This window comes from Cupressus sempervirens, chromosome 1 (genome assembly GCF_028749045.1).
Source record: "Cupressus sempervirens isolate cs-2001-9-10 chromosome 1, ASM2874904v1, whole genome shotgun sequence".
In the NCBI taxonomy this organism is placed as follows: Eukaryota; Viridiplantae; Streptophyta; class Pinopsida; order Cupressales; family Cupressaceae; genus Cupressus; species Cupressus sempervirens.
Genome location: NC_143118.1, coordinates 385,844,160 through 385,869,164, shown reverse-complemented (window position 1 = coordinate 385,869,164; position 25,005 = coordinate 385,844,160). Strand labels below are relative to the sequence as shown.

General features: G+C 32.6%; 1 protein-coding gene across 1 annotated transcript; it reads right to left on the bottom strand.

The window, feature by feature from the left end:
• Positions 1 to 2,388: 2,388 nt before the first annotated feature.
• LOC149577909 (caffeic acid 3-O-methyltransferase 1-like) lies at positions 2,389 to 3,856 on the bottom strand. The gene is made up of 3 exons (XM_089826450.1): positions 3,121 to 3,856; positions 2,934 to 2,998; positions 2,389 to 2,842 (listed from the first exon to the last, which is right to left on the bottom strand). Exons 1-3 carry the CDS (start codon positions 3,827 to 3,829, stop codon positions 2,549 to 2,551), a joined length of 1,068 nt encoding a protein of 355 aa, XP_089682576.1. The 5' UTR covers positions 3,830 to 3,856; the 3' UTR covers positions 2,389 to 2,548.
• Between the last annotated feature and the right edge of the window lie 21,149 nt (positions 3,857 to 25,005).

Here is a 25,005-nt window from a genome sequence, read left to right as displayed (position 1 = left end):
CAAAAGTGACAATGGTGAGTCAAGGTTCTCAAGTTTATGTGTAGTAGTTGATGACTACTTATTTTGATTGTCACATGGAAGTGTCATGCGCCTTCTCTATGTTAGAGAAAGGATGGGAAGACTAAACCTTGTGATTTGTCATGAAAGAGAGAAATTGATAAATTGATAGTTGACTTCTATTAGAAGTGTTATGTGAGTCTTTAAGGCTCTAGTGATGAAGAGTTGCATGGATCAATTTGAGTACCTAGATATTGTAATGTAAGTCTCTACATGAAGGGGGAGAGTTAAGATAAGTGAAACTCGAACTCACAATTCCAACATAGTTTTTACCATCATAGGAATATTTTAATTAAAGATGATAAAGATTGAGAATGGAGTGTGAGTTAATATCCCCACAAATTGTGAATTTCTAGTTAATTGTTGGTGGAGTAATGCATGAAATGTAAACAACTCTAGAGTCATCTATTTTTAGGAGATATCATATGTATATAGTGATCTTAGGTTATTGAGTTTATTAAGGTGTAGAATAGAAGTGCAATAACTTGCATTGTGTAAGACCTCATAGAAGACACAATGTGTAATATATGGAAATGAATAAAAGATTCAAATTTTAGAGTGTAGAATTATTTGTATTCTCTTTTTTCTCTATTTTTCTATTTTTTTATATGCTTCCCCTATTTTCAGATTCTACAATTTTATGAGCATAATTGGCAGCTAATTGAATATGAAAATGAGACCGTTGAATATGTTTCATTTACACTGGTTTAGAAGACTACACAATGGATGATGAATATTTTGAAAGGATTGTAAATGCATTATAGGCTGATGAGAATTTGAATGTTGCTCGAAGATATCCTACATAAACTTTTGTCATGGAAAAGTTGGTGGGTGTTGAGATCAACAATACCATAGATGATTGTGAAATGGGTGTATTCTATTATATCTGCTAGAAGCACATGGTTTAGGGTGATTTAGAAAAGAAGATGGAGTGTGGACATATCTACCATGGCAAATTTATACTCAAGTGATTAACATACTCAAACTTTTGTCCAATCATGCATTGTCATGAGCCAACTATTAGATGAGTTGTGTATTGAGAAAATGAGAGTTACAAATACTCGCAAAAGATTTATTTAGTACATTTGCATTTCCATTACATTGACAAAACTTACTGCACTTGTTTATGAGTTTCAATAATTGTGATTCTTTAAAATATTATGTTTTATTTTGCATATTATTTTAGATGTGTCAAATTCAATTCATTTATATGGAAAGCTATAAAAAAAGTGGGTTTAGCAATTTTAATGGTTAAGTCAATTAGCATCTATAATGGTTAAGTCAATCAAATTTCTAGAATTTATATTGATGTTATTTGTTGTTTCTAGATGATCCATCATCCCAATGCATAAGAGAAAAGGAATTGAGAATGATTCATATAGTATGGTCCCGAAAATTGATTCTAAAAACTATTACACAATCAATTTCAGAAACATTTAAAGTAATAACTATAATAATGATTAAAATCATTATGTTAAATATTATTTATATTTTAAAATCATTTCTTCTACATTATTTATAATTATCCATAATAAGTATTCTTACTACATTGTGTGATTTTCTATCCTCCAACATATTTTTCAAAATTATTTTACTTTCATCATACCTGTATTCACCTCGTTATGGTCCCACAAATAGTTATTCAATGTTTGAGTAGTGCTAGAGATGATCTATCATACTTTCAATTCAATTTATTACACTGATGTCTGTCATGAACTCAATTATTATGCATATTATTCAACACCCATCAATAACTTAAAGATTTTCTTAAAAATATGTTAATTTGACTTATATTGGCTAGATAAAATGCAATAATGTGTGATTTAATGATTTTGAGTTCAAATTTTAATGTTTCATCTTGAGATTTGATTTTATATTAAAAATAAAATAAAATTATTTGCATCTGCTTGATTCAAATTCAATACTGAAATAGCATATTTTGACAATAGAATTAGGATGTTATAGACCATGAATGAAACTCATGAAATAATATACTACTAATTAATAGCAAGTTGCATTTAGAACAATATCACCAAAGAAAAAAAAAAATCTAATAGAAAATGATAAATATATAATTTTAATAATCAAATCAATAAATAAACAATACAAATGAGAACCTATAGTAAAATTTGAAATAATCACAACATTTATAAGCATTGATAATAAAATCTAGATTAGTCAAGTTATCAACCAAATTCATGCAAGAAGATATTATCTATTAACAAATTATTATATCTAGAAAATAATTGATTATAAAAATAAAATAATTCATATTAAGAAAAATTAAAACATATACATATACGCAAAGTATACAAATACTCATTGTCCGAGTCGATTAAATATGTCAGTAATGATTTATATAAATAAAACTTTAAGTTATTCCATGTTTATCCACAGTACATGAATAACCAACGGTTTGCAGATTTGCTGCATGCATATCACTGCTTATTATCATTATTATTGAGCATATTTTCTTGTTTGCTATATTTTCTCACTTCTTAGACACTTGAATGAGTTTATGATAGTAAGGTAGTTCGATAACATTGTAACTCTTGAAACCGGTTTTATAAAACAAGCTCTTAAATTCATCCTCCGTTCTCTCTATTCCACCTATGGAAACAGCCATCATTAAAACATCAGACAGTAGTCCCACCCGCCTTTTGGCCCCTTCTTCATTTTCAATGACTGCATCAACAATTAGTATCTTTCCATCCTCAGGTATAGCCTCATAGCTCGACTTCAAGATTTTCAAGCAGTGTTCGTCATCCCAGTCGTGCAAAATCCTCTGTAATTACAACATAAAAAGAAGCTCTCAGAAACATTATTATGTAAATTTTAAAAAAAAATTGAAAATAATTATTATTTATCAAAAATACCTTCATGAAAACTGCATCTGCTGGTGGAATCTGGTCAAACATGTTGCCCTCCACGTGCTCTACAGCTGAAATTTTGCATTTCTATTAGAGAGACTCAATATAAGCTTTCTATGGTATACAAGAGAGTACAAGCTAAACAACCTGCATGCTGACTATAAACTAATAACATTAAACTATCGTTACAGACCTTTTGAAGGAGCAGCAGTCCTTATAACATGTGGAAGATCGAAATTGATGCCGTGAATGTGGGGATATTGATTAACAATGGTAGATATTGCAGAGCCTGCTCCTCCGCCAACATCCACCACACTGTTGAACCTCTTAAACCCATCATACAACTCCAACACAGACGCAATCACAGAGCTCGTCTGAGCAGTCATGGCGTCATTGAAAGATCTATTTGCCTCAGGATTACAGCTGTTGTACTCGAAAATGTTCACTCCATTGGCCTTGGTGAATGGTTGGCAGCCATCTGTGACAGAGTCATGAAGATGCTGATAAGCATCAGTCATAGATTTTAGATTTAAGAACAATAATGTGGGTGCACAAGATTCTTCGGGCTCATTATTCGCCAGCAACTTGGTGAGCGCAGTCGTGCCGTATTTGAATGTGGGAGCGCCTCTGTCATCTACAGTCTTTTCTTCGGCGAAGACAGCAATGGAAGCAAGAAGCCTCATGATTCTAGAGAGGTGGCCTACATGGGCAGGTTTCTTTGTGGAGGCAGAAATATGGAAAGCAATTTCCTCTACAGTTATGTGGTTTTCACTGCCGTGGGTGGCAATGATGTTAGGAATGTCAAGCAAGACAGCAGCTTGAAGGGCCATGGGTTTGGCCGTTGAAAGAAATATTTCATAGAGCCGGAGATGAGCTTCCATGGAACATTCTAAGGAAGCCATTCTTGTCTGATCAGTTCTACAAAACTTGCCAATTTATAAGAAAGCCCGAGAAGGAGGTTGGTAGATATTAAAATGTGTTCAACATTATGCCGTCTGCAACGCCGTTCAATTCATCTAGCATAGTTTTCAAAGTGTTCTACATTCATTGAAACTGAGAGCTGAATTCAGTACGCGTGTCGTAACTTTTGACCATGTGTTGAAATTCACAATTGAAGTCTATGCAAATAGTAAAACGATTTTTATAAATAATAATATTAGGTATTAGTCAAAAGTATTGTAGTTCTATTAGTTGTTGATATCCTCCCCTTCCCACTAAGATGTAATGATCAATTTCGTTTGTACTACATCGCGGTATGATATAGACGTTCATTACTAGAAATTTGTACTTATAATATGTAATAAAATGTTACTTATGTTTTTTTTGCATGTGTATTAGAAGCTAGCAATTAAATGCAATATGAATTGTTTAATTATTTTATAAGTGACAATATAGGGTAGTAAAGGTGGGTGCAATTTTCTTTGTTTTAGTTGTGATTCTTTGGCTAAGAAGATGTGTTATTTCTTTCTTTTGTTTGGTGTATTCTATTATTAATTTATATTTTTCTCAAACGTTTAGGTGGGGTAAACTATTGAAGTCTATTTTTTTAGTCTTAAAAGTATTTTCTTGTATTATTAATTAAATTAACAATTGAACTCATGGCAAATTGTAAAACTATTTTATATGTGATAACATTAGGTAATGGACAAGAGTGTTGTAGTAATCTGGTCTTTTGTATGATCTCTTGCCGACAATATTTATTCAATATAAATAATAAAATATGTTTTGCATCTTTGATCAAATTTAGAATTAATGGCCCCAATATTGAAAATGGACAAGGCAAGGTTGTGCTCCTAGTGAATTTCGTAGAATGGATCATACCCCTTAGTCCTTAGCTCTTAGGTGGAGAGGTTCGGTGGGAAGGCACGTTCTCCATACCTAGTAGGTACAAATATTTTGTAGAGGACTTCCATCCAAAATAAATAAATAGAATGGAACAATAAGATAATAAAAATCTCTAACAAGAGTTCATTTTCTAAATAAGTAAAGTAAGTAATTAAAACCTCAATCAAAAGGGTATTTTTTTAACCATCAAGGGTTAGAAAGAACTGAAAAATAAGTTGTGAATATTAGGCTAAGAAGGCTAAAATATGAAAATAAGATTCCTTACATTATAGAAAGGTCTCTTTTCACGATATCCTACACCTAAACAACAATAGAGGAGGGTTTATCCCATGAATGAATCTAGGACAATATATCCTTTTTTGAGGTAGAATAGTAGTAGACTTATAAATGTGTGATAAATTTTGAGAATATACCCCAACATGCTTAGAAATAGAAGCTCTATCATACCCTATCCTTGGACTACTAGGAATAGTTCCCCAATTGGTAGGGACAAAAAGCTTTACAAATCCCTAGGTGGAAAGAGTAGGGACCAAAAACCACCATGAGACATTGATCCATTTGGTATACCCCTTGTGATATCACAAATGACATATCAAGTGATAACAAGGAAAATCATTAAAAAACATGTCCAATAACAAGGGCTAAACCCTCATAAAGAAATATTTTTCAATAATTAAAAACATAGGATATGGTGCACTCACAATATTAACACACAAGAGGATGGGTTACAGAGGTTCAATTAAAACATAGACACATTAGAAAAATCGTGGCGAGATAGTAGCCAATGTAGAACTTATTAGGGGAAGGAACATTTTCAGTTCTTCCACAATTATTATATGCTTGTTAACATGGAGACATTAGTTTTTTATGGTCAGTAATAGCTTTTAATTTTATTTTAATATAAGAGTTTTTACATCATTTCAAAATAGGTTCCCATGGTTAGCTTTATATTCTCCTATTAACATCACTTAAACACCTCCTATCTAAACCCTCTAAAGCTTTCTACATCGATCACCACTTTATCCACAATATCAATTACATAGTTCACAATTTCAATTTAACTTTACAAAAACAAATGTCTTTAAACCTTTATGCCAATGGTCCATCTTTTCATTCCTCACTTCCACCATTTGCAACTCGCACGATTCTCCTCATTTTCCCTGAGGTTGCACTACATTTCCATCATTTCTTCACACTTTAAGCCTTTGTGAAACAATTTTTTTTCCCACCATGCCCACTCCTGTTTTACATGGCCCAAAACCTACACAAACAAGAACATTCCCAAAACTATGTTGCAAGAATTTTTATTTATCACTTGCCCTTTATAGATTTCCTTGTCATTATTTACGGACTTGTAAAGACCAAAAATGGAACCTAACAAAATTCATCACCTCTAACTACCGCCACTTCCCTTTAATCCTCCACTCTTATTGGAAATTTCACATGCACCACCCTTCTTCTCTTCCTATTCCCCATGTTTCTTCACTGCTTTAGATGGGCAATAAGGAAACCCAACACCTTCCTTCCCTTCCCTTCATTAAAATTTCTGATTTCCTCTACCAACTTGGCCCATGCCACTTTGATCTTGACCTTATAGGTGTCTTTGTCAACCCCTGTTGGCCACCAAACAAACCTAAATTTCCCATGTTTTCTAACCTCCTCTATATTCTCAAATCATTCACTATAGTCAAAACCATATCTTGGCAACACCCATTCCAATAGGGAATCAATCCCTACAATCAAGTCCGTTGGGAATGACATCTTCATTACCCACTTGAGCTCCTCCACAGGAAAAGCCAACTCTAAGCTCCAAGCTATCACCATCACCACTATGTCAACATTGATTTTCTAGTGGTGGGAAGAGTTTTGAAACAAATCCCCCACCATTTCCTTCATTGCTTCTACAACTCCTTGCATCGAGCACTTCAACAACAATTTGAACCTCATATTCTGAACTAGGCCAAACAGAGCTTTTTGCTGCATATTCATTTTAAAAGTAAAGATAACTTCCATCCTTTCTATCTTTTCTATCACTTTCAACACTATTTTGATTTACTATTCAAAATATTGAAAAAAAACTTTTTAATTCCTCTATTTAAAGCCCGTCAACGGTTTCCTTTCTTGTAAATCTTCCCGTCGCCACTCAAGTTAATCATGCTTCTTTTTGTTCGCACATCCTTTCATTATGAGTTCATTTATTACAGATCTTCAAAATCTATTATTTTTTCTTTTACTGATAGTCCTTTATGACATCAGTCTCCTTATGTTGACACCCCATCCGATAACACAATAACTTATAAAAGCATTATTCATTTTCACCTAATCCATCCCAACAACTACACTATTCAAAACTTGACATTGCTTCCTCCACAAAACCTGTCGCCCATTTTGAAAGGGTGTTTGCTCCTCTATTAGCTTCTCTATAGACATGAAAAATTTGAAAATCCTCCAGAGCATTTAACTCTTCATTTAAACACATCAACAAATTTCCTAAGTGCCATGCTGAAATTGAGTTGTTTCTTACAGCTTGCACAACAACCATTGAGTCACCCTCTAAAATTACTTTACCTCCTCCTACCTTTTCCACACATATTATTGCCAAAAGTGCAATCTAAAACTATGCTTCATTGTTTGCTTTGTTAGGTAATCTAAATCTGCCAAAATCCAATGTCTCCCCTACATGATCCTTGATAATGCATTCGACACCTAATTTTCTAGGGTTTCCCCTCGATGCCCCATCAAAATTAACTTTGATCCAACCTTTTGCTGGAGCTTCCCAATTTGCACATTCCCTCTTATTTGCCTTAGAAGGATACTTCCCCTTCACTCTTGCTACCCTAATTTTAATTCTAGGCCATTCTTTCTGAATAGCTCTATCATAATTCATAAACACACATTTTGATAATTTTTTCCTAAACACTGCATTACTAACAACTTCTTCTATTGAATGATCGATCCTTTTCATTAGCTAGTCAATTGTCTTTGTCACTTCCTAAAAAATCCTCCTATTCCTCTCCTTCCACACTTCCCAAATGACAATTGATGGGCTCACCTACCATACACATTCAAACATGTTTCTCCTCCTCATTCTTGGCCATGAGGTAAAGAAAGCCTTGAGAGAAGGGCTCCATGGTCCAAACCACCCCAATTTTCCCTGAATATGACTCCAACATTTAGCTGCAAAGTCATAATTCAACATAAGATGATCAACACTTTCTTCCTCTTTTCTACACATAATGCATTTTGTAGGACCCTAGAAGCCAAATTTCCTTCTTCTATCCCCTGCTAGAATTTTGTCTTGTATTGCTAGCCATGAAAAAGTTCCCACTTTTGGGAGTAGTTCTTTATTCCAGCATAAATCCACAACTTCAAAATACACTTCCTCATTATTGTCAATTATTTCATAACCAAGTTTAACTAAAAACTTATTAGATGCTACCATATACCAACTTATGGGTAAAAGCACAACCCTGTGTCACCTTTTATAAATGAGAAGTGATATCAGAATTTAAAGTCTTCAACTTTAACGAAATAAAAGTGGGATTTGTGCTTAGAATTTGAAGATGATGTAAACTAATGAAATGTGTAAAATTGGATGAAGTTTATGTCTATAAATTTTTTTTAAAAAATTGAGTGAAAATTTTATTTATTTTTGAATTTTTAAAGTGTATTTTTTAATTTTTTAAAAATACTAAAAATATAGAGTTTTTTTCCCGTCAAACAAATATATGAAAATGTTCATATTTTGGTTTGATTTTTGAATATGTTAGAGTTAACATGTATACCTAGTGCACCGAAAAAGAAAAATTGAAATTTGGCTAATATTTTTGAAGTTATAACTGGTCAAAGTCAAAGTTATCAGAAATTGATAGTTATTTTCTCCCGTCAAACTTTTTTCATCAAATCTACATATTTTTTAAAAAAAATTACATATTCTTGAAGAAGACTCTCTCCTCTAGTGCAACATAAATTTTTAAAATTTTTTTAACATGATTTACTATTTTTTTCTTATTTTTGAATAGACATCTTCATGAATCTTAAGATAACTACTTGTAATATCTTCAAATTATAACATATTATTCATAATCAAAATTAAAAAAAAATTAAATGATCATAATTGTGAATCCGAGAACTACAAAAGTATATTTTTAGTTTTAAAAAAACTTCAATTTAGTAGGTCAAATTGGCCTTCAAAGTGAGATGTTTACAGAAGTTCTAATTTTTGCTTGTTTGGCTACCACATAGGATGCCAAATAGACCGTTTCGGTCGGAACTGTTTCAGCCGAAACTGTTCCGGCTGAAACCGTTCTGGCCGAAACCCCTGTTGGAAGAATAAACCGCCAGTGGTTAATGTCACAGTTTAATATAAATTTTTTTTTTTTTTCTTATAAAAAAATTTGTTTTTTCATTTAAAAAAAATTAAATATACAGGGACAGCGAAAATTGGAAGAGGGTTTTCGAAAGACAATTAATTTTGAAGCAATTTTCAACAACTGGTCTGCGGATTTAATCCATATTGCAAAGGATTGAATATTTTGAAGGTGCTTTTTTTCTCGTCTAATTATTTTTATTTTTATGTATTATATATTGAACCATTAGCTGATATTTAGTGAAATCTAAATTTATTTATTTTTGTTTCTATAGATCGAAATATTCAATGGGTAGTAAAAGGAAAAGATCAAGGAAATATGATAGAAAAAGAGATGACAAAATGAAAGAACAAAACATAATCAAAACCAACCTACTGAAATTCCTGAACAGGATGAGATTCATGAAGAAAATGAAAGTAATGAAGAGGAAGAAATTGGCAGTTCTATTGATAGAGACAAATTAGAAAACATAAAAAATTTGATGGATTTGGATGAAGAACTACTTTTTAACCAAATTCCATCTAAAAATATGATAAATGATAACACTATCAGAAAGCATTGTCAGAACATGTGGGATGAATATTTCAAGGATAAAAGTATATTTGGACATGCACAATTATTTGTCAAGTTATTTAGGAGAAAAGATATGAGACCTGTTTTAGAGTTGTTGGGTGTTGATAACAGGAAAAGCCATGCCCATAAAATTAATAAAACAATAGTTGAAAACTTGCAAAATGCTTATAACAAAATTGACAACACAACTCGAGCAGGTGATTTGAGCAATGCACATAGAGCATTGATGACTACTATATCTAGTAAAAAATTGACACATAGAAAATAGGTACATGCAATTTTTGATGTACTACATATATCTAGAAGAACTGTCTAGAGATACATCAAGAGGAGAAATATGCTAGATGATAACATTGAGAATAACTGGGTGAATATTTGTAGAGTTCCTCAAAAAGACAGGATTTCTGAAGAAGTAAAAAGATAAGTTATTGATTTTGGACCACACATTCTCGTGTTTCTTCCAACAGGCGTGATACTATACAAATTAAATATCAAGAAACAGGGGCCAAAATTGAACATCCAAAACATCTCATAGATATAACTCAAAGTGAATTATTTGAAGCATTCAAACAAGAATTTTTGAATGTCAAAATATGTCAAAGAATGTTTGAGAGTTTACGTCCTTCCTTTGTATGCATAAATAAGATGCGTGAAACTTGTTGTTGTAGAAATCATGTTGAATTTGGTCTACACTTGCAATCATTTAAAAAAGTTATGGCAGTACTTGATCCTAATTTGGCCATCCCTAGTAGTACAACACAATTTTTGAGGTTCATATTATGTGATAAATAAGAAGATTCAAATGAATTCAAAGTGCAATGCATCAAAAATCAGTGTGAAGATTGTGTAGATTTACACAAATTTTCTGAAATTATGCAAGTTGAAAATATTAATGAATCCACACTAGTTTCATGGATGAGATGAATATGAGACATACCAAAATAATAGAGGAGATGAATCTAGAAAAATTGTATTGAAGGAGAGTGAATTGCATTATGATGAGTTCATGGCCAAGTTTTGTCCATTAATATATCCACATATCCAACATTGTCATGGTGCATGATGGCAAGCTAAATAGTTTCGTGATTCCAAAAATTATTTTCCACCTGGTTGTATACTTTCAGTTGTAGATTTTTCTGAGAATTATACATTTGCACCTCATACAGAGCTCCAAAGACAATATTATCATTCTGAACAAGTTGCAATATTTGTGCAAGTGACCTATAGACATGCACAATTTTAGATGGATCAGATAGAAAGATTGGATGAAAATAAATGCATCATCATCAAAGAGGTTCATTTCTATATTAGTGATGATAGAGTTCATGACAGGAGTTATGTGGCTCATTGTTTTGCAATGTTCTCTAAAGATCTCAAAAATCGTGGAATAAATGTTTCAGAGCACTAGATTTGGTCTGATGGATGTGCAGGTTAGTATACACGAAATAGTTACACATTTATTTAGCTTTATTTTAACTTATATTTATTTGGACATGTCTATTTCTATTTGATATATGTACATGGATAATTGTAGATACTTATCATGTTTCATGTTCACAGGATAATTCAAATCTGCAAAAGCATTTAATTGGTTAGCAATGCAACATGCTAGAACCAATGTTAGGTTTTTATGGAATTTCTTTGAAAGTGGACACGGAAAAGGGGAGCATGATGGAGTAGGAGCATGTATAAAATGTGCACTTCGACAACTTGAACTTGCAGGTAAATATATGCATTTTAAAAATGTGCATGTTTAATACTCTAGTAGCATATATTTTAAATTTTATATATACATGCATATTGTATGTACATACAGGGAATATGATAGAGAGTGAAAATCAAATTGTTTAATGGTACAAAGTTCATTTTGCTACTCGAGATACTGAATACAATAAGCGTTACTTTTGGGAGGTGAAAGGTGAACTAAGTTATATTTATTTTTAATGTATTTTTCAAATCAAGTTGAGTTTTTAATTAAATATTTATTTTGAAATATGAAAATTATTTTTTGTATTTGTAACAGATATAGATCGATCTAATCCTTATAATTGTCAATCGGTTCCTAGAATTAAAAGTTTACATCAAGTGATGACTACAGGAAACCATAAACCTCCAGTAATTAAATTAAGAGAGAAAACATGTTTTTGTGATGACTGCATTAAGGACAATCTAGTGAGTACATGTGAAAATATTGAGAATGGATATGTTTCACATTGGGATTTGAAGGAGATAGTTAGAAAGCCTCCTTTTGAAGATGTTGACATTGACATTGACATTCATGATCCTGTATATTCAGCTGATTATAAGCGCATTTCTGATTTAGTTATGGCAGGTTTGTGTGCATATATACATTTATATAAATTAATATACATGTATATTTGTTTTAAAATTAATTTATATTTATCTATATTTTTATATACATGCAGGAGATATTTTTGTAGTTCAAGCCTTACCAGATAATGCGAAAAATGTGGACTATTATCTTTTAAGATGCACAAAAGCAAAACACAAGTTGCTAGAAGGAACTATAGATGTTGATGAACAGTCATATCCAATTGGATCAGTTGTTATTGAAGGAACATATTATCAACAAACAAGGGTAATTGATAGTGGTATTGAATTTATTGAATACAAGCCTGGAGAAAATGTTTTACACTGTAGTAACCATGTTATAGCAACCAAATTACAATTTGAAGCAGTACAAAGAAAAGGACGTCGTGGAAATCAAAAGTGGAAATTGCCTATTGAAGAACATGAAAAACTTCTAGAGATAATAAAAAGTAGAGAGGATCCTAATAGTACATTGTTTGTGGAGCTCTAGTTTACCTATGTACTTATTGTGGAGCTCTAGTTGAGTTATGCCTGTATAGCTCTTATACTTTCATATTTAATATTGACAGGATATTTGTTTTATAAATTTTTGTACATTGGATCATTTATCTTGGATATGCAAAATTAGACATGTATTGTTATTTTTATTTAAATTCGACATGGATATCTCATTTAAGACCAGGTCTCTTAGGACCTCCCCTTAAGACAACCCCTTTAGTATTTGTATGTATTTATATGTACATTGTTTATGTTTTCTTACATATGATTGTTAATGTTGTTATGTATTTATGTACATATAATCTTTATATGTTTTTATATGATACATTCTTTATGTTTGTATATAATTGTTATGTTCTTGCATGTATTAACTTTTACTAATTAAATGTTGTAACATGCATTCTTTAGGTCATACTCTTTATATGTTCTTACATGTATATGTTATATGAACTATGTTACATATTACATAAATTATATTTTATTAATTCCATGTTGTTAATTATAGTTAATTAAGAATGTATGCCATTAAATATAGTTAATTATAGTTAGATTAAATATAGTTAATTAAGACATGTCATTAAATAGAGTTAATTATTAAGACATTAAATATAATTAGATTAAATATAGTTAATTATAGTTAATTAAGGCATGCCATTAAATATAGTTAATACATGATCTACATTAAATATAATTAGACTAAATATAGTTAATTATACAGTTAATTAAGACATTTCAATAAATATAGTTAATTACACTTAGATTAAATATATAGAACTTAATTATACTTATATTAAGACATGTCATTAAGTATAGTTAATTGAACTTAAATTAAGGCATTAAAAACAATAAAATGTATGTAATAACATGAATATTGAAAACATATACATATGTATATTAACTTTTATTAATTAAATGTTATAGTTCATGCATTCTTTCTAGGTTACATAAAAGATGAAGACATCAAAAGATCAATAAAATAGACGTGTACATTAAAAGATCAATAACATACATGTGCATATATCTGGAGAATATAATGTACCCATATCAAATGTATAAAAATAGATCATGTATCAAATGTCTGGAAATAACATATAAAACATCAAAGTGTCCATATAAACCATGTATCTGAAAATAACATATAGGACATCAAAGTGTCTAGATATAAAATGTATGCATATGGATAACATATAAAACATCAAACCATCCATATAAACATGTATCTAGACATAAAATATGTGTAATAAAATAAAAGGCCACATATGATCTAATCAGCTACATCCCCCCTCCTGATCCTGGGCCTTGTCCCCAAAAGGGTCTATCAGCTGCATCCGAACCCTGTGTCAAATGATAACTTGAACCATTTAATTATGTGTACAGACAAATTATATCAAGATCTACATGTATATAAATCATATATATATATATATATATATATATTGTAACATACCTGGGACTCACGACGTGTAGGATCTGTCGATGTTTGCAGATCAGCAAAACGTAACATACTATCACTCAAACCCTATAACACATACACAAACACACACATATACATTAATTTAAACATATAGACATATTATTTACTATAATAAAAATAAATCTAAACATATAGAGATATTTACCATAGCATTATGTAATGCTCTGCCGATCTGATTGATATTTGAATCATGTAATGAAAAAATAGTATCAGCATCCAAGTCAATAGTGCGGCCCTGATCTGAAAGCATGGAAGTAAATAAACCAGGCTGTCTAGCATTGAGATCCTGAGTAGGGGGGGTGCTGTAGGGTCCCGAGTAGCTAGGGCTGGTGCTGTAGCCTGGGCCTGTGTAGCAGTAGGAGTAGTAGAAGGTGTAAGAATGTCCTCCTACCTCTGTGAATCCTCTGGGACTGTTGTACGTGACAAAATATGACTAATCTAAGAGCTCATGTCACGAAGTGGAATCCCTGAGAGTGTAGATAATGCTCGATATGCATCTAAAAGATCAGATGCTAAATATGATGCCAAACGATGCAATGCATCCACCTCTAAGATTGTAGAAATGTCTATAGGAGAAGGCATGTCTGCAACTGCATAATCATCATCAACAGGTGTGCTAGATGATGCAGCTATGGGAGCGGTACCTCGAGACCATAGCATATATCTACCACATTGATAAGAAGAAATCTCATGTAACTGTGTGGTGACGGTGGCAATGCTTGAAAAAATCTGTGTCCTAATTGTGTCATTAGGAACACTCTCACCTGCAGTAGCCATCTGTGGACTTCTTGGCATAACTAAAAGGTTTAGACCCACCATTGCCCGTTTGTTAATGGGAAGAGGAGTGTTTGTGGGTCTAAATCTGTCAGAAAGTCTCCCCTAATCCTGCCGAACATGCCCTGGATAATCTATATAGTCAACATCATAGTGTAAATGAAATTGTGCAAACAATTGTTTGTAGAAATATAGAGGAAACTCATCCTTCTGTGGCCATCTATGATGAGTAGCCAACCAACAAAGATACATCAATGGTGTGACAAGTGGATTAGTACACTTCGTCACAGAGTAGCCTCTGACTTTGGGACGATCTGTATAAGATGGAAACATGGATTTCACTATGCCGATGGAAACCTCATTGTAAATTTGTGTGAACTTCACAGTGCCAGTGACACTGTGAGATAAAGAAGAATAAAATGTCTCAATGCTCATATCATCAAAAGGTTGTATGATTCAACTGTCTGAATCATATGAAATAACTCCTCTCGCATCATTGTGACCTTCTCCCTATTAGGGAGGGTGCTAGAAGAGGAAAGTGAGGTATCCAAAACCTGCATAGCATGAGATAATCTCGCAACTGTATCTCTAAATAACTACTGTCTATCATGAGTGGAGGAGATCGATCTACGTGCTGTACCAGACTCAACACTCTGACCCCCACCACGAACACTGGCATCCCCTGAGGATGCAGGAGCACGATCCCCAGAACTGGATGCCATAATGTATATATGAAAATAAATATGAGGATATGAATGTGAAGCTACAAGAGTGATAAATATCTAGAGATCTACACATGCATATATATACAAATATAAACATACAAGTCTATTTAAATTAAAATAATTAAAAGTTAAATTTAATTTGAAACACATGTACATATAAATACACAACATTAAATGTATGGTGCTAAATTCAATCATGTAACATACATATGTATTTTAAAACAAATTATCTTAGAGACCATATCTAATGTACATTGTAACGTGCTCATGCAAATGTGAAAAATAAATATTCGTACATGTACGTGTATATGCAATAAAAATAAAATAAATTTTTTTGATTAAATGATAACTAAGTGTACACATGTATACATGCAAAAAAAAAATATAATTCTTGACTAAATTCTAGATTTTGATTTAAATGCTTTGATGATTATGGAGAGTGTAGATGAGAGTTAGGAAATAGGGATAGAAAAATTTGTTACTAGATAAGTAAATGAGTTTAGTTAGCAAATGTTAGTTTACAATTTAGAACTCATGACTTAATTTAGTAGTTTGAATTAGAGTTAAGAATGTTAATAAAGTAAATGTGATATAGTTTTATTAAGGTTGATATTAAGGTCAGTCTATTATGTGCTAGTAAATATATATATACCTATTACAACCTATAACGGATGTAATGACCTAGTAGCAGTCCCTAGGTCCCCTTAATATGTTGTTTGGTAATGTAAGACTCATTATTACCTAACAATAACTAGTTGTTAAAATGAACATCATCAATATTTAAGTGTGGTTCATTCGGTTAGTAGAGGGCCTATGTTATGGTTAGAATGTGGTATGGGTTATGATTGTAGTTAATATAGGGTTATGTTAGAAGGTGTATTTAATGTCAAAATCAATTTCACCATAAGATATTATTGTTTCACCTCTAGATCCATCAGGTTATGTTAGAAACTGAACAATGTCCCCTAAAGGTTTGCTACATTTTTTACTAATGTTTTTCTACATTTTTACCTCATGTTTTTCTATATTTTTTAACTAATGTTTTTCTATATTTTAACCTAATGTTTTTCTATATTTTAACCTAATGTTTTTCTATATTTTAACCTTATATTTTTCTACACTTTTAACTAATGTTTTTCTACATTTTTATCTCATGTTTAACTACATTTTTGCTAAAAAATTAATTTCAATACCATTCTAAAACAATCTAAAATAATTTAAATAATTTAAACATATTAAAAAATAAACAATTTTAAGTAAAAAAAACTACTTTAAGTAAAATTAACATCTATTAATCAAAAAACATGTAAAAAAACTATTAAAAAGTGGAGAGGAAAAAGCCACTAACCAGTTACGGCCGAAACATTTGACCCACTCTCCAGAAATCTAGGAATCGCAACAGTGAAAATAATAGCCATAGGCAATTTTATTGCAGCTTAGGGTTTCGGTCGTAACCGTTCCGATCAAAAGGGTTTCGACTAGAATGGTACGAGCCACGTAGGCGTGCAAAACTGCCACGTATGTTCAGCCGTAACCATTCCGGCCGAAACGGTTATGGCCAAAAGCCTTTCAGCTGAAACACCTAAGGATATCATAAAGGGTGACACAGGTTTGTGCTTTTACCCTTATCCTATCTTCTCAACTAATGATGCACACTTTTCTTCTATTGAAAATCTCCCTCAAAGATTGTTGCTATCCTTTAGAGAGACTATCAACTCTCCAATCTTTCCTCTCCCATCCTTTACCAAGGGTTCCCTCTTTTTGCACAATATAGTTTTTTACATTCTTTCCCCATAAATCACGAAGTTTTTGTTTCAGCTCTCTATCCATGCCCTCTTCATCTAAAGATTTATAACCATTCCAATAGTCCTCCCAAAATTTTTCATGATTACCATCCCCTATGACCCATGGAATATGGTTTGTTATGACATGCCTGTAAGATAAAATAAAGTTCCAGATTGATGAGCCTCTTATCGGGTTTTGAATTGTTGAAATAATTATGTTTTCATTTGAGTCTAAATATTTGGCCTTTAGGATCTGTATCCACATTTTATCTCCATCATTTGACATTTTCCAAACCAAATTAGCACCTAGGGCACTGTTCACAATGTTCCAATCTCTAATTTTGACTCCAAACTTTTTTGGTCTACAAATTTTCTCCTACTTAAGAAATGGCCATTTTTTATTCTCTCCCATACGACTCCAAAATAATTTCCTCATCTTCTTTTCCACAATATTAATCACCTTCTTCTAGATTTTTAAACACATCATTGAGAAAATAGGCACTGCTGAGACTACTAATTTTAGCATCAAAATTCTTCCTACAAAAGACAACCATTTACCCCTCCATCCTTTCATTTTCCTTAAGCATTTTTTGGCCAGACCCTTCCAAAATTCACTTCTATTTCTCCCTTGAAATAAAGGGATTCCCAAATACCTACTTGGAGAACATTTCTATTTAATATTAAGAACTCTACCAATTTCTATTCTTTTATTAAAAGGAGTGTTGAAGAAAACAATTTCAGACTTTTCCCAATTAATCTTTTGCTCTAAAAGTTTCCCATAGATTTCTAAAGTCTTTCTTATCAGTCTTGCTTCCTGCTCTAAAGCTTCTCCAGTTAAAAAAGTGTCATCCACAAACTGCAAATGTGAAACTGGGTGTACACCCCTAGCCACTTTAACCCCTTTCCAAAACCCTAATACTCTTTTTTCTCTAATCAGTCTCCCAAACACTTCTGCTAGAATTATGAAGAGGAAATGGGATAAAGGGTCCCCTTGCCTAATACCTTTTTATAATTCAAAGAAACCTTGGGGGCTTCCATTTACAAAAACAGAGAATTTGACAGAGCTTAGGCATCCCTTCATCCACTTTATCCATTCCTCATTGAAACCAATTTTTTATAGAACTTTGAACAAAAATTCTCTATTTATGTCATCATATTCTCACCTTATATCTAGTTTCACCATCATTATGCTAAGTTTGTTTTTTCTTATTGAATGGATCATTTCATGAGCAATTATCACTCCTTCAAAAATAGATCCTCCTAGAGAAAATCCACTTTGTTCCTCTGAAATTACATCATTTTAGCCTATTGGAAATCACCTTCCAAATAATTTTGTATAGGATATTGGACAAAGCAATAGGTTTGAAATCTTCAAAAGTTCTGCACTCTTCTTTTTTTGGAACTAAAGCAATAAAAGTATTATTTATATCTTTTAGAACAAACCCCCCTCTTCTGGAATTTGGACTCTTCAACCATCCCCCAAATTTCCTCCTCTATGCAATCCCATAGTGATATGAAAAAACTCCCTATAAAGGCATCCGATCCTAGGCTCTTGTCTTTTCCTAAACCCCATAAATCCTTTTTAACCTTTTCTCTTGAGACTTCAACGCTTAACATTAAATTCTACCATCTGTTACACAACTTGGAATGCACTCCAAAGCCTCCTCTGCTAAAAGCTCCCCCTCATCCTACGCCCTCCCTCTTCCTTTGAAAAAGTCTACTGCTTCTTTCTTAATCAACTTTGGATCACTTAGCACTACCCCTTCCATGCTCTTGATAGAGAAGATCTTATTATGAGCTCTTCTATTTTTAATTGAGTTATGGAAAAACTTTGTGTTCCTATTACCCTCCTTTAACCAATTTTTCTATATTTCTATCTCCATAACACTTCTGTCAAAAGGATTTCATCATATTTCTTTTTCAACCTCTTTTCTTCTTGGAAAACCTCCTCATTCATCCACCATTGAATTATTACTTCATTCAAAATTTTGAGGGATTCTTCCAATTCACCTTTTCTCTTAAATATTTTTTGGAAAGACTCTCTGTTCTAGACCTTCAACTTACCCTTTATATGCTGTAGCTTATTAAAAAATTTAAAACCCTTATTACCTTCCCATTTAGGGGCCTCATTCCACCATTGTTCAACCATCTCCTTAAACCCATCTGCCCTTAGCCACATTGTCTCAAACTTGAAAGGGCAACATTTAGGAGCACATTCTTCCCAAATTTTCAAGCTTATAGGAAAGTGGTCCATGTTGGATACAATTGTTAATTGTGTATTTTCTTTGATGTTACACAAATGTCATATCAGTCATCAGACAGGGTCTACCAAGCTCCCAAGGTTAACAAAGAAAAGTTAATGTTTACCGAGCTCACTCGGGCATCAAAGGATTTTGTAGCAAAAGTTAGTATTAACCGAGCTCCCAAGGTTAACAAAGAAAATTTAATGTTTACCGAGCTCCCTTAGGCATCAAAGGATTTTGTATCAAAAGTTAGTATTAACTGAGCTCCCAAGGTTAACAAAGAAAAGTTAATGTTTATCGAACTCACTCGGGCATCAAAGGATTTTGTAGCAAAAGTTAGTATTTACCAAGCTCGCAAGCTTAACAAAGGAAAGTTAATGTCTATCGAGCTCCCAAGGTTAACGAAGGAAAGTCAATATCTACCGAGCTCACATGGTCAGCAAAGGAAGGTCAATGCTAACCGAGCTCAATCGGTCTCCAAAGAATTTTTGCAGGGTTTGCAGTGTTTACTGAGCTTCACTTGGTTAACACTAGAAAACCATTCTGGAGCAGTGGTTACTGAGCTTGGTCAGCCGGCAAAGGATTTTACTATTTTGATATTAAGTTTAATTGCTTCATGTGGCCGACTGATGTAATGATTTTTTTTTGGTTATTGGAACCTATATTTAAGCTAACTTGATAATCTGAAAGGTACATATATAGATGTTCAAGTTGTGAATTAGTGTGTGAGTGTGGAAAAGAGCATATGAATAAGAATGGAATAAGAAAATTGAGCGAACTCTGATGAAGGATTAGATATCCTGGAGGAAATGCAAATTTGTATTCGATTAGCTAGGATCTAGTAAAAGCAGAACAGAGATCTGTAATCAGCAAAAGATAAGTTGCATATCATTCAGGTCACCTCATTGTTGCTTTCTAATCATTGTAACAATGAATATAGAATCTCTTAACAGAGTTGGTTTAACAACCATTTTATAAATCCTCTAACAAGGTGACAGTTCAGTTGAATTGTTCTCAAGACCTCTAACTAGGCCACTCTTAACATGGTGATTAAATCCTCTAACAAGGTCACACCTGACAGTGTGTTTTGTAACCTTTAAAAGGGTTGGCTCCTAACAGGGCTCACTTCAGAAGAGTGAAAATTGGTGACTAGTTACTTGGTGGTTTTTCCATATTGGGTTTCCACATTAAATCTGGTGTCTCTTGTGTTCATTATTTTAATCTTTGCAAGCATATTAATGACTATGAATAATAGATAAACATTAATTAATTAATTTGTCGAGTTACAATTTTCCTGCACTGTTTACTGAGTATCAACAGTATGTAAAGACATCTAAGGGATTTATTTTGGAATTGATTTTTGTGGTAACTGATTCACCCCTCCCCTCTCAATTACTTCATCTATATTTCCAACAGTCCGAACCATAGATAGGTAAAATTTCAGCTTTCACCAACTAGTCCACCCTCGTTTAGTCCCTCCCTAAAAGGAACTTGTCAAGTTTTCCAACCATATTAACAAACCCTGGCCTCCTATTATTCCAGGTGAAATCTCCCTATTTAAAGGGAATATTAATGAGACCATTTTCAATTACAAAGGATGAGAAATATTCTTGTTTGGTCATTCTCCACCTCTTTCCTCCTTTTTTTCTTCTGGGAAGAGGATAGCATTGAAATCCCTCCCAAAATAGTAATTTCATCTTGTAGAATTTCTAAAACATCTGTTAAAGTTTTCCATAATTATCTTTTCTCTCTACTTTGAACTGGGCCATATACATTAAGAACATTAAATTCATATCCTAATTATTTTGAGGTTACCTTAATCCATTGCCAATTCTTTCCCATCTACATTGCAATTCAAGCCACTGTATCCAGATTCCATAAGACACAATCCCTCTTGAAGCTTCCTCTGCTGCAACCTACTCACTATGCCATCTTCCAAACTTCCTCTTCATACCTTCCACACCTTCCACCTTTATCTTTGTTTCTTGCACTAAGACCACATCTAGTTTTGCTTGATCAAGACCTCTCCCAATCAAGCACATTTTGTCTTGGGCATTACATCCTTTGACATTCCACGAAAGAATCTTCATCCTTTTTGGGAGGGGTTCTTCCCCCTTCTCAATTTCAATTTTTTCTGTTTCCTTGCACTTCTTGTAATTTGGATCAATGCTTGTAGAGTTCTTCTCCCCCTTTTTTGGCTTTCTCTAATTTGGGCTTTATGCTTTTTACTTTATGTCTCTTCAATGGTTCTTTTTTATTTGAGGGCCATAGTCTCCTCTACACCAAAAAAATATTCTTCCCCTTTAGCCTCCCTATCTGAATCTTCCTTATTCAAGCTTTCTTTTGAGATTGACTCCCTTGAGCCTCCTTTTCAAGTTTTGAATTGGAGAGATTTCAATGTCCTTAAAAATCTCTCCCATCCCTCTATCTTCTTCCCCTTCCAAAACTGTCCAATACTATTCATCTTCCTTCTAGCCTTTATGTGTTCCCTCCGTCCTTTCATACAAATCTACCTCCCTTACCCCATCTCCTTGGGGAATTTGAGGTTCTTCTTAGTCCTTACACCCACTCTGTTCTCCCCCTACTACAACCTTGCTTATATCACCAACCTTCAACACTGGCCTTTGCCATTGCTCTTCCCCCATTCCCTCACTTTCAAGTATAACCCTCCCCTATTGAACCTCACCCCCAACCTTTTCTTGTTGTAGTGCCTATTGGGAGACACTCCCATTAACATCCCCAAGGTCCTTTTCCTATACCACTTCCATAGTCTCATGTGACCCTTTCCCAATTTCTTGGCAGTTATTTGCTTTATTTTTTAACATCATTACATTTTCCACATCTGCATGTTATCCCCTTTTAAGAACTTTACTTCCACATCTTTCTTCTCTTCTCTTATTTGGGCCATCTCTATCACCTTAAAGAGTAACCTTTCCTCTTCTTTACCTTTATGACGATCTTCTTTCTTACAACTTTATAAATCATGTTCCTCACACAAATAAAACCCACACACCATTAGACCTTCTTCCAAAGACACTGGCTATCTCCATACTACCCCTTCATTGAAGATCTCAACCACTTCAGGAATTGGGTGGTAGCCATTCCACATTATATTCCTGGGAACATTTGAAGAGTTTCCTTATCCAGCATTTCTATAGTGTTAATAAATGTGCTTAGCTTATTTCCAATAGCTTTATAACAATGTTCCTATCAATATTCCTAAGGAAAATTTCTCAATCCCACCCATTGAGGGAATTCCTTTATTATTCCTTTGTAGGATCAAAGTTTGGGACCCATTTTTTCATATAAAAGCCAAACCTTTACAGAAAATATGGCCCACTATTCAGAATCCAATCTATGTCTTGATCCATTTCCATCGTAATCATGCAAAATCCATTTTCTAATGTTTTGATATCTTTCACCTTTCCCCACTTCTCATCACACCAAGTTTTAATCTTTCCTATTGCTGGCCACAGTCCTCCCTGTTTCAAGAAAAAGGCATTTCCCTCCAACAAATATTTCTTCTCCTACATAGGACCACTATCTAGCACCACCCTTTCTATAGTGCATCTTGTCATTTGTTGTTCCTCTATCATCTGCTTCTCTTGGTTTTCTACAATTTGTGGGTTCCTTAGTCTTTTGGCAATATTTTCAAAAACCACTTTCCTCCCAAGATTGACTGATGTGAATCTTTACATTGGGTGATTTCTCAGGCCATTTAAACTATGACTCCCTCTATCATTTTTCCATTAAACCTCCATTTTGTTGTCCCACTCTTTTCCACTAAAAACTTCCTTGAAAGTTTTGGCTCCCATTTTGCCACCTCCCATTCTTATTCCCCCAGTAGTTCTTGCCTTCATGTCTTCTAAACGGCTCTGAGCATCCCCCACACTGACCAAAACTTCCATTATTTTTGTAACCCTCAGTAAACCTCTTTTGGAAACTAGTCCTCCAGTGCTCTGCCATCAACATGGAGACATTGGTACTGTAATCTAACATTAACATTTATTATTTCACAATAAATAAAAAACATTATTATTTTAATATTATTTTAGAGACAAAAGAATCATTAAATAATTTTCAAACGTAAAACAATAAATAAATAAACAATATTGACTAAAATAGGATCCATAACATACATCTAAATATTTTAATGCAATAATTAAAGCATTAAAAGTGTTCTATTATTGATCTAATAGTCATATCAAGAGAAAAATACAAGTAGATAACATATGTTTTTCTCACTACATAATAAAGATAGTGGGTTGAATTAGGATGTAGGGGTTGGGTGACATATAAGCATATAATCATATTTTAAAATCTTGTATGATTCTATATTTCTAGAAAATATATAGATTTCTTTTATTCTTATTTATTATTAGCAGTATCTCTAATGTATTTGAGTATACAAACTACTTATTTTTTCCCTACCAAAATCTATATATCTCAATAAAACCTTAGCCATCTTTGATTGTGACCGTGATGTTGATCTCCTTAAAGTGGGCATCTATAAGCTCTTAGATCTACCTAAATTAGTCTTATCAGTCTCAACAAAAAAATGCTTACACTAATAACAAAAGGATGCCTTCTTTGTCTTCATTATTATTTTATTGCTTTGCAAGAATCTTGATTAAAATATCACAATGCTTTAAAATTTTCATAAGGGTAAAAGATAAATGCAACATATTTATTATTATTATTATTGAATATATATTGTGTGTGAGAGGATCACACAAAGGAGAAAGTACCACAACACTCTTGTCTATTACCTAATATTATCACATATAAAATAGTTTCACAATTTTAATGAGTTCAATTGTAATTTTTTATAGACATGGAAAAAACTTTTAAAATTGATAAATAGACTTTAATATTTAATATAAGTAATAATTTACTCCACCCAAATGTTTGATAAAAGTATTTATTGTGTTTGTCGGAGGCTATATTATTGCAATCACCTATACTTAACTAGTTATTAATATTTTTAATTTCAACCAATTAGATACAATTTAAAAAATAAAATATTAGTGATAATTATTCTAAACTATATATGTGAGTTTTTAAATTTTAAATCAATAAAATTATTATTATTATAATATTATTTTTGGCAAGTTCTTCCTAGGGGGCAGTACCCTTTTTATTTATCAAAAAAACTTACATATGGATCTAGAGATCTCTATTCCTCTTACATAACAGAAACCAAACCAACCAGATTTATAACCTAGCTTTAATGGATCAAGTATCCAATATCTTTACCAATGTTAACCATAATTTTTGCTACCTTAGCCAGGAAAATATTACCATTAGCTTGATAAAAAGTCTCAAATTTACTCAAATCATTTTCCTTCATCACACATGACTTAAAGAGCGAGCAAGCTTTTCTTCATTATCTTTTTCTTTCCATCTTCCTCCAAGAAAAATAAACCCACTAAATCACCACCTGATAAATTAGAATCAATTA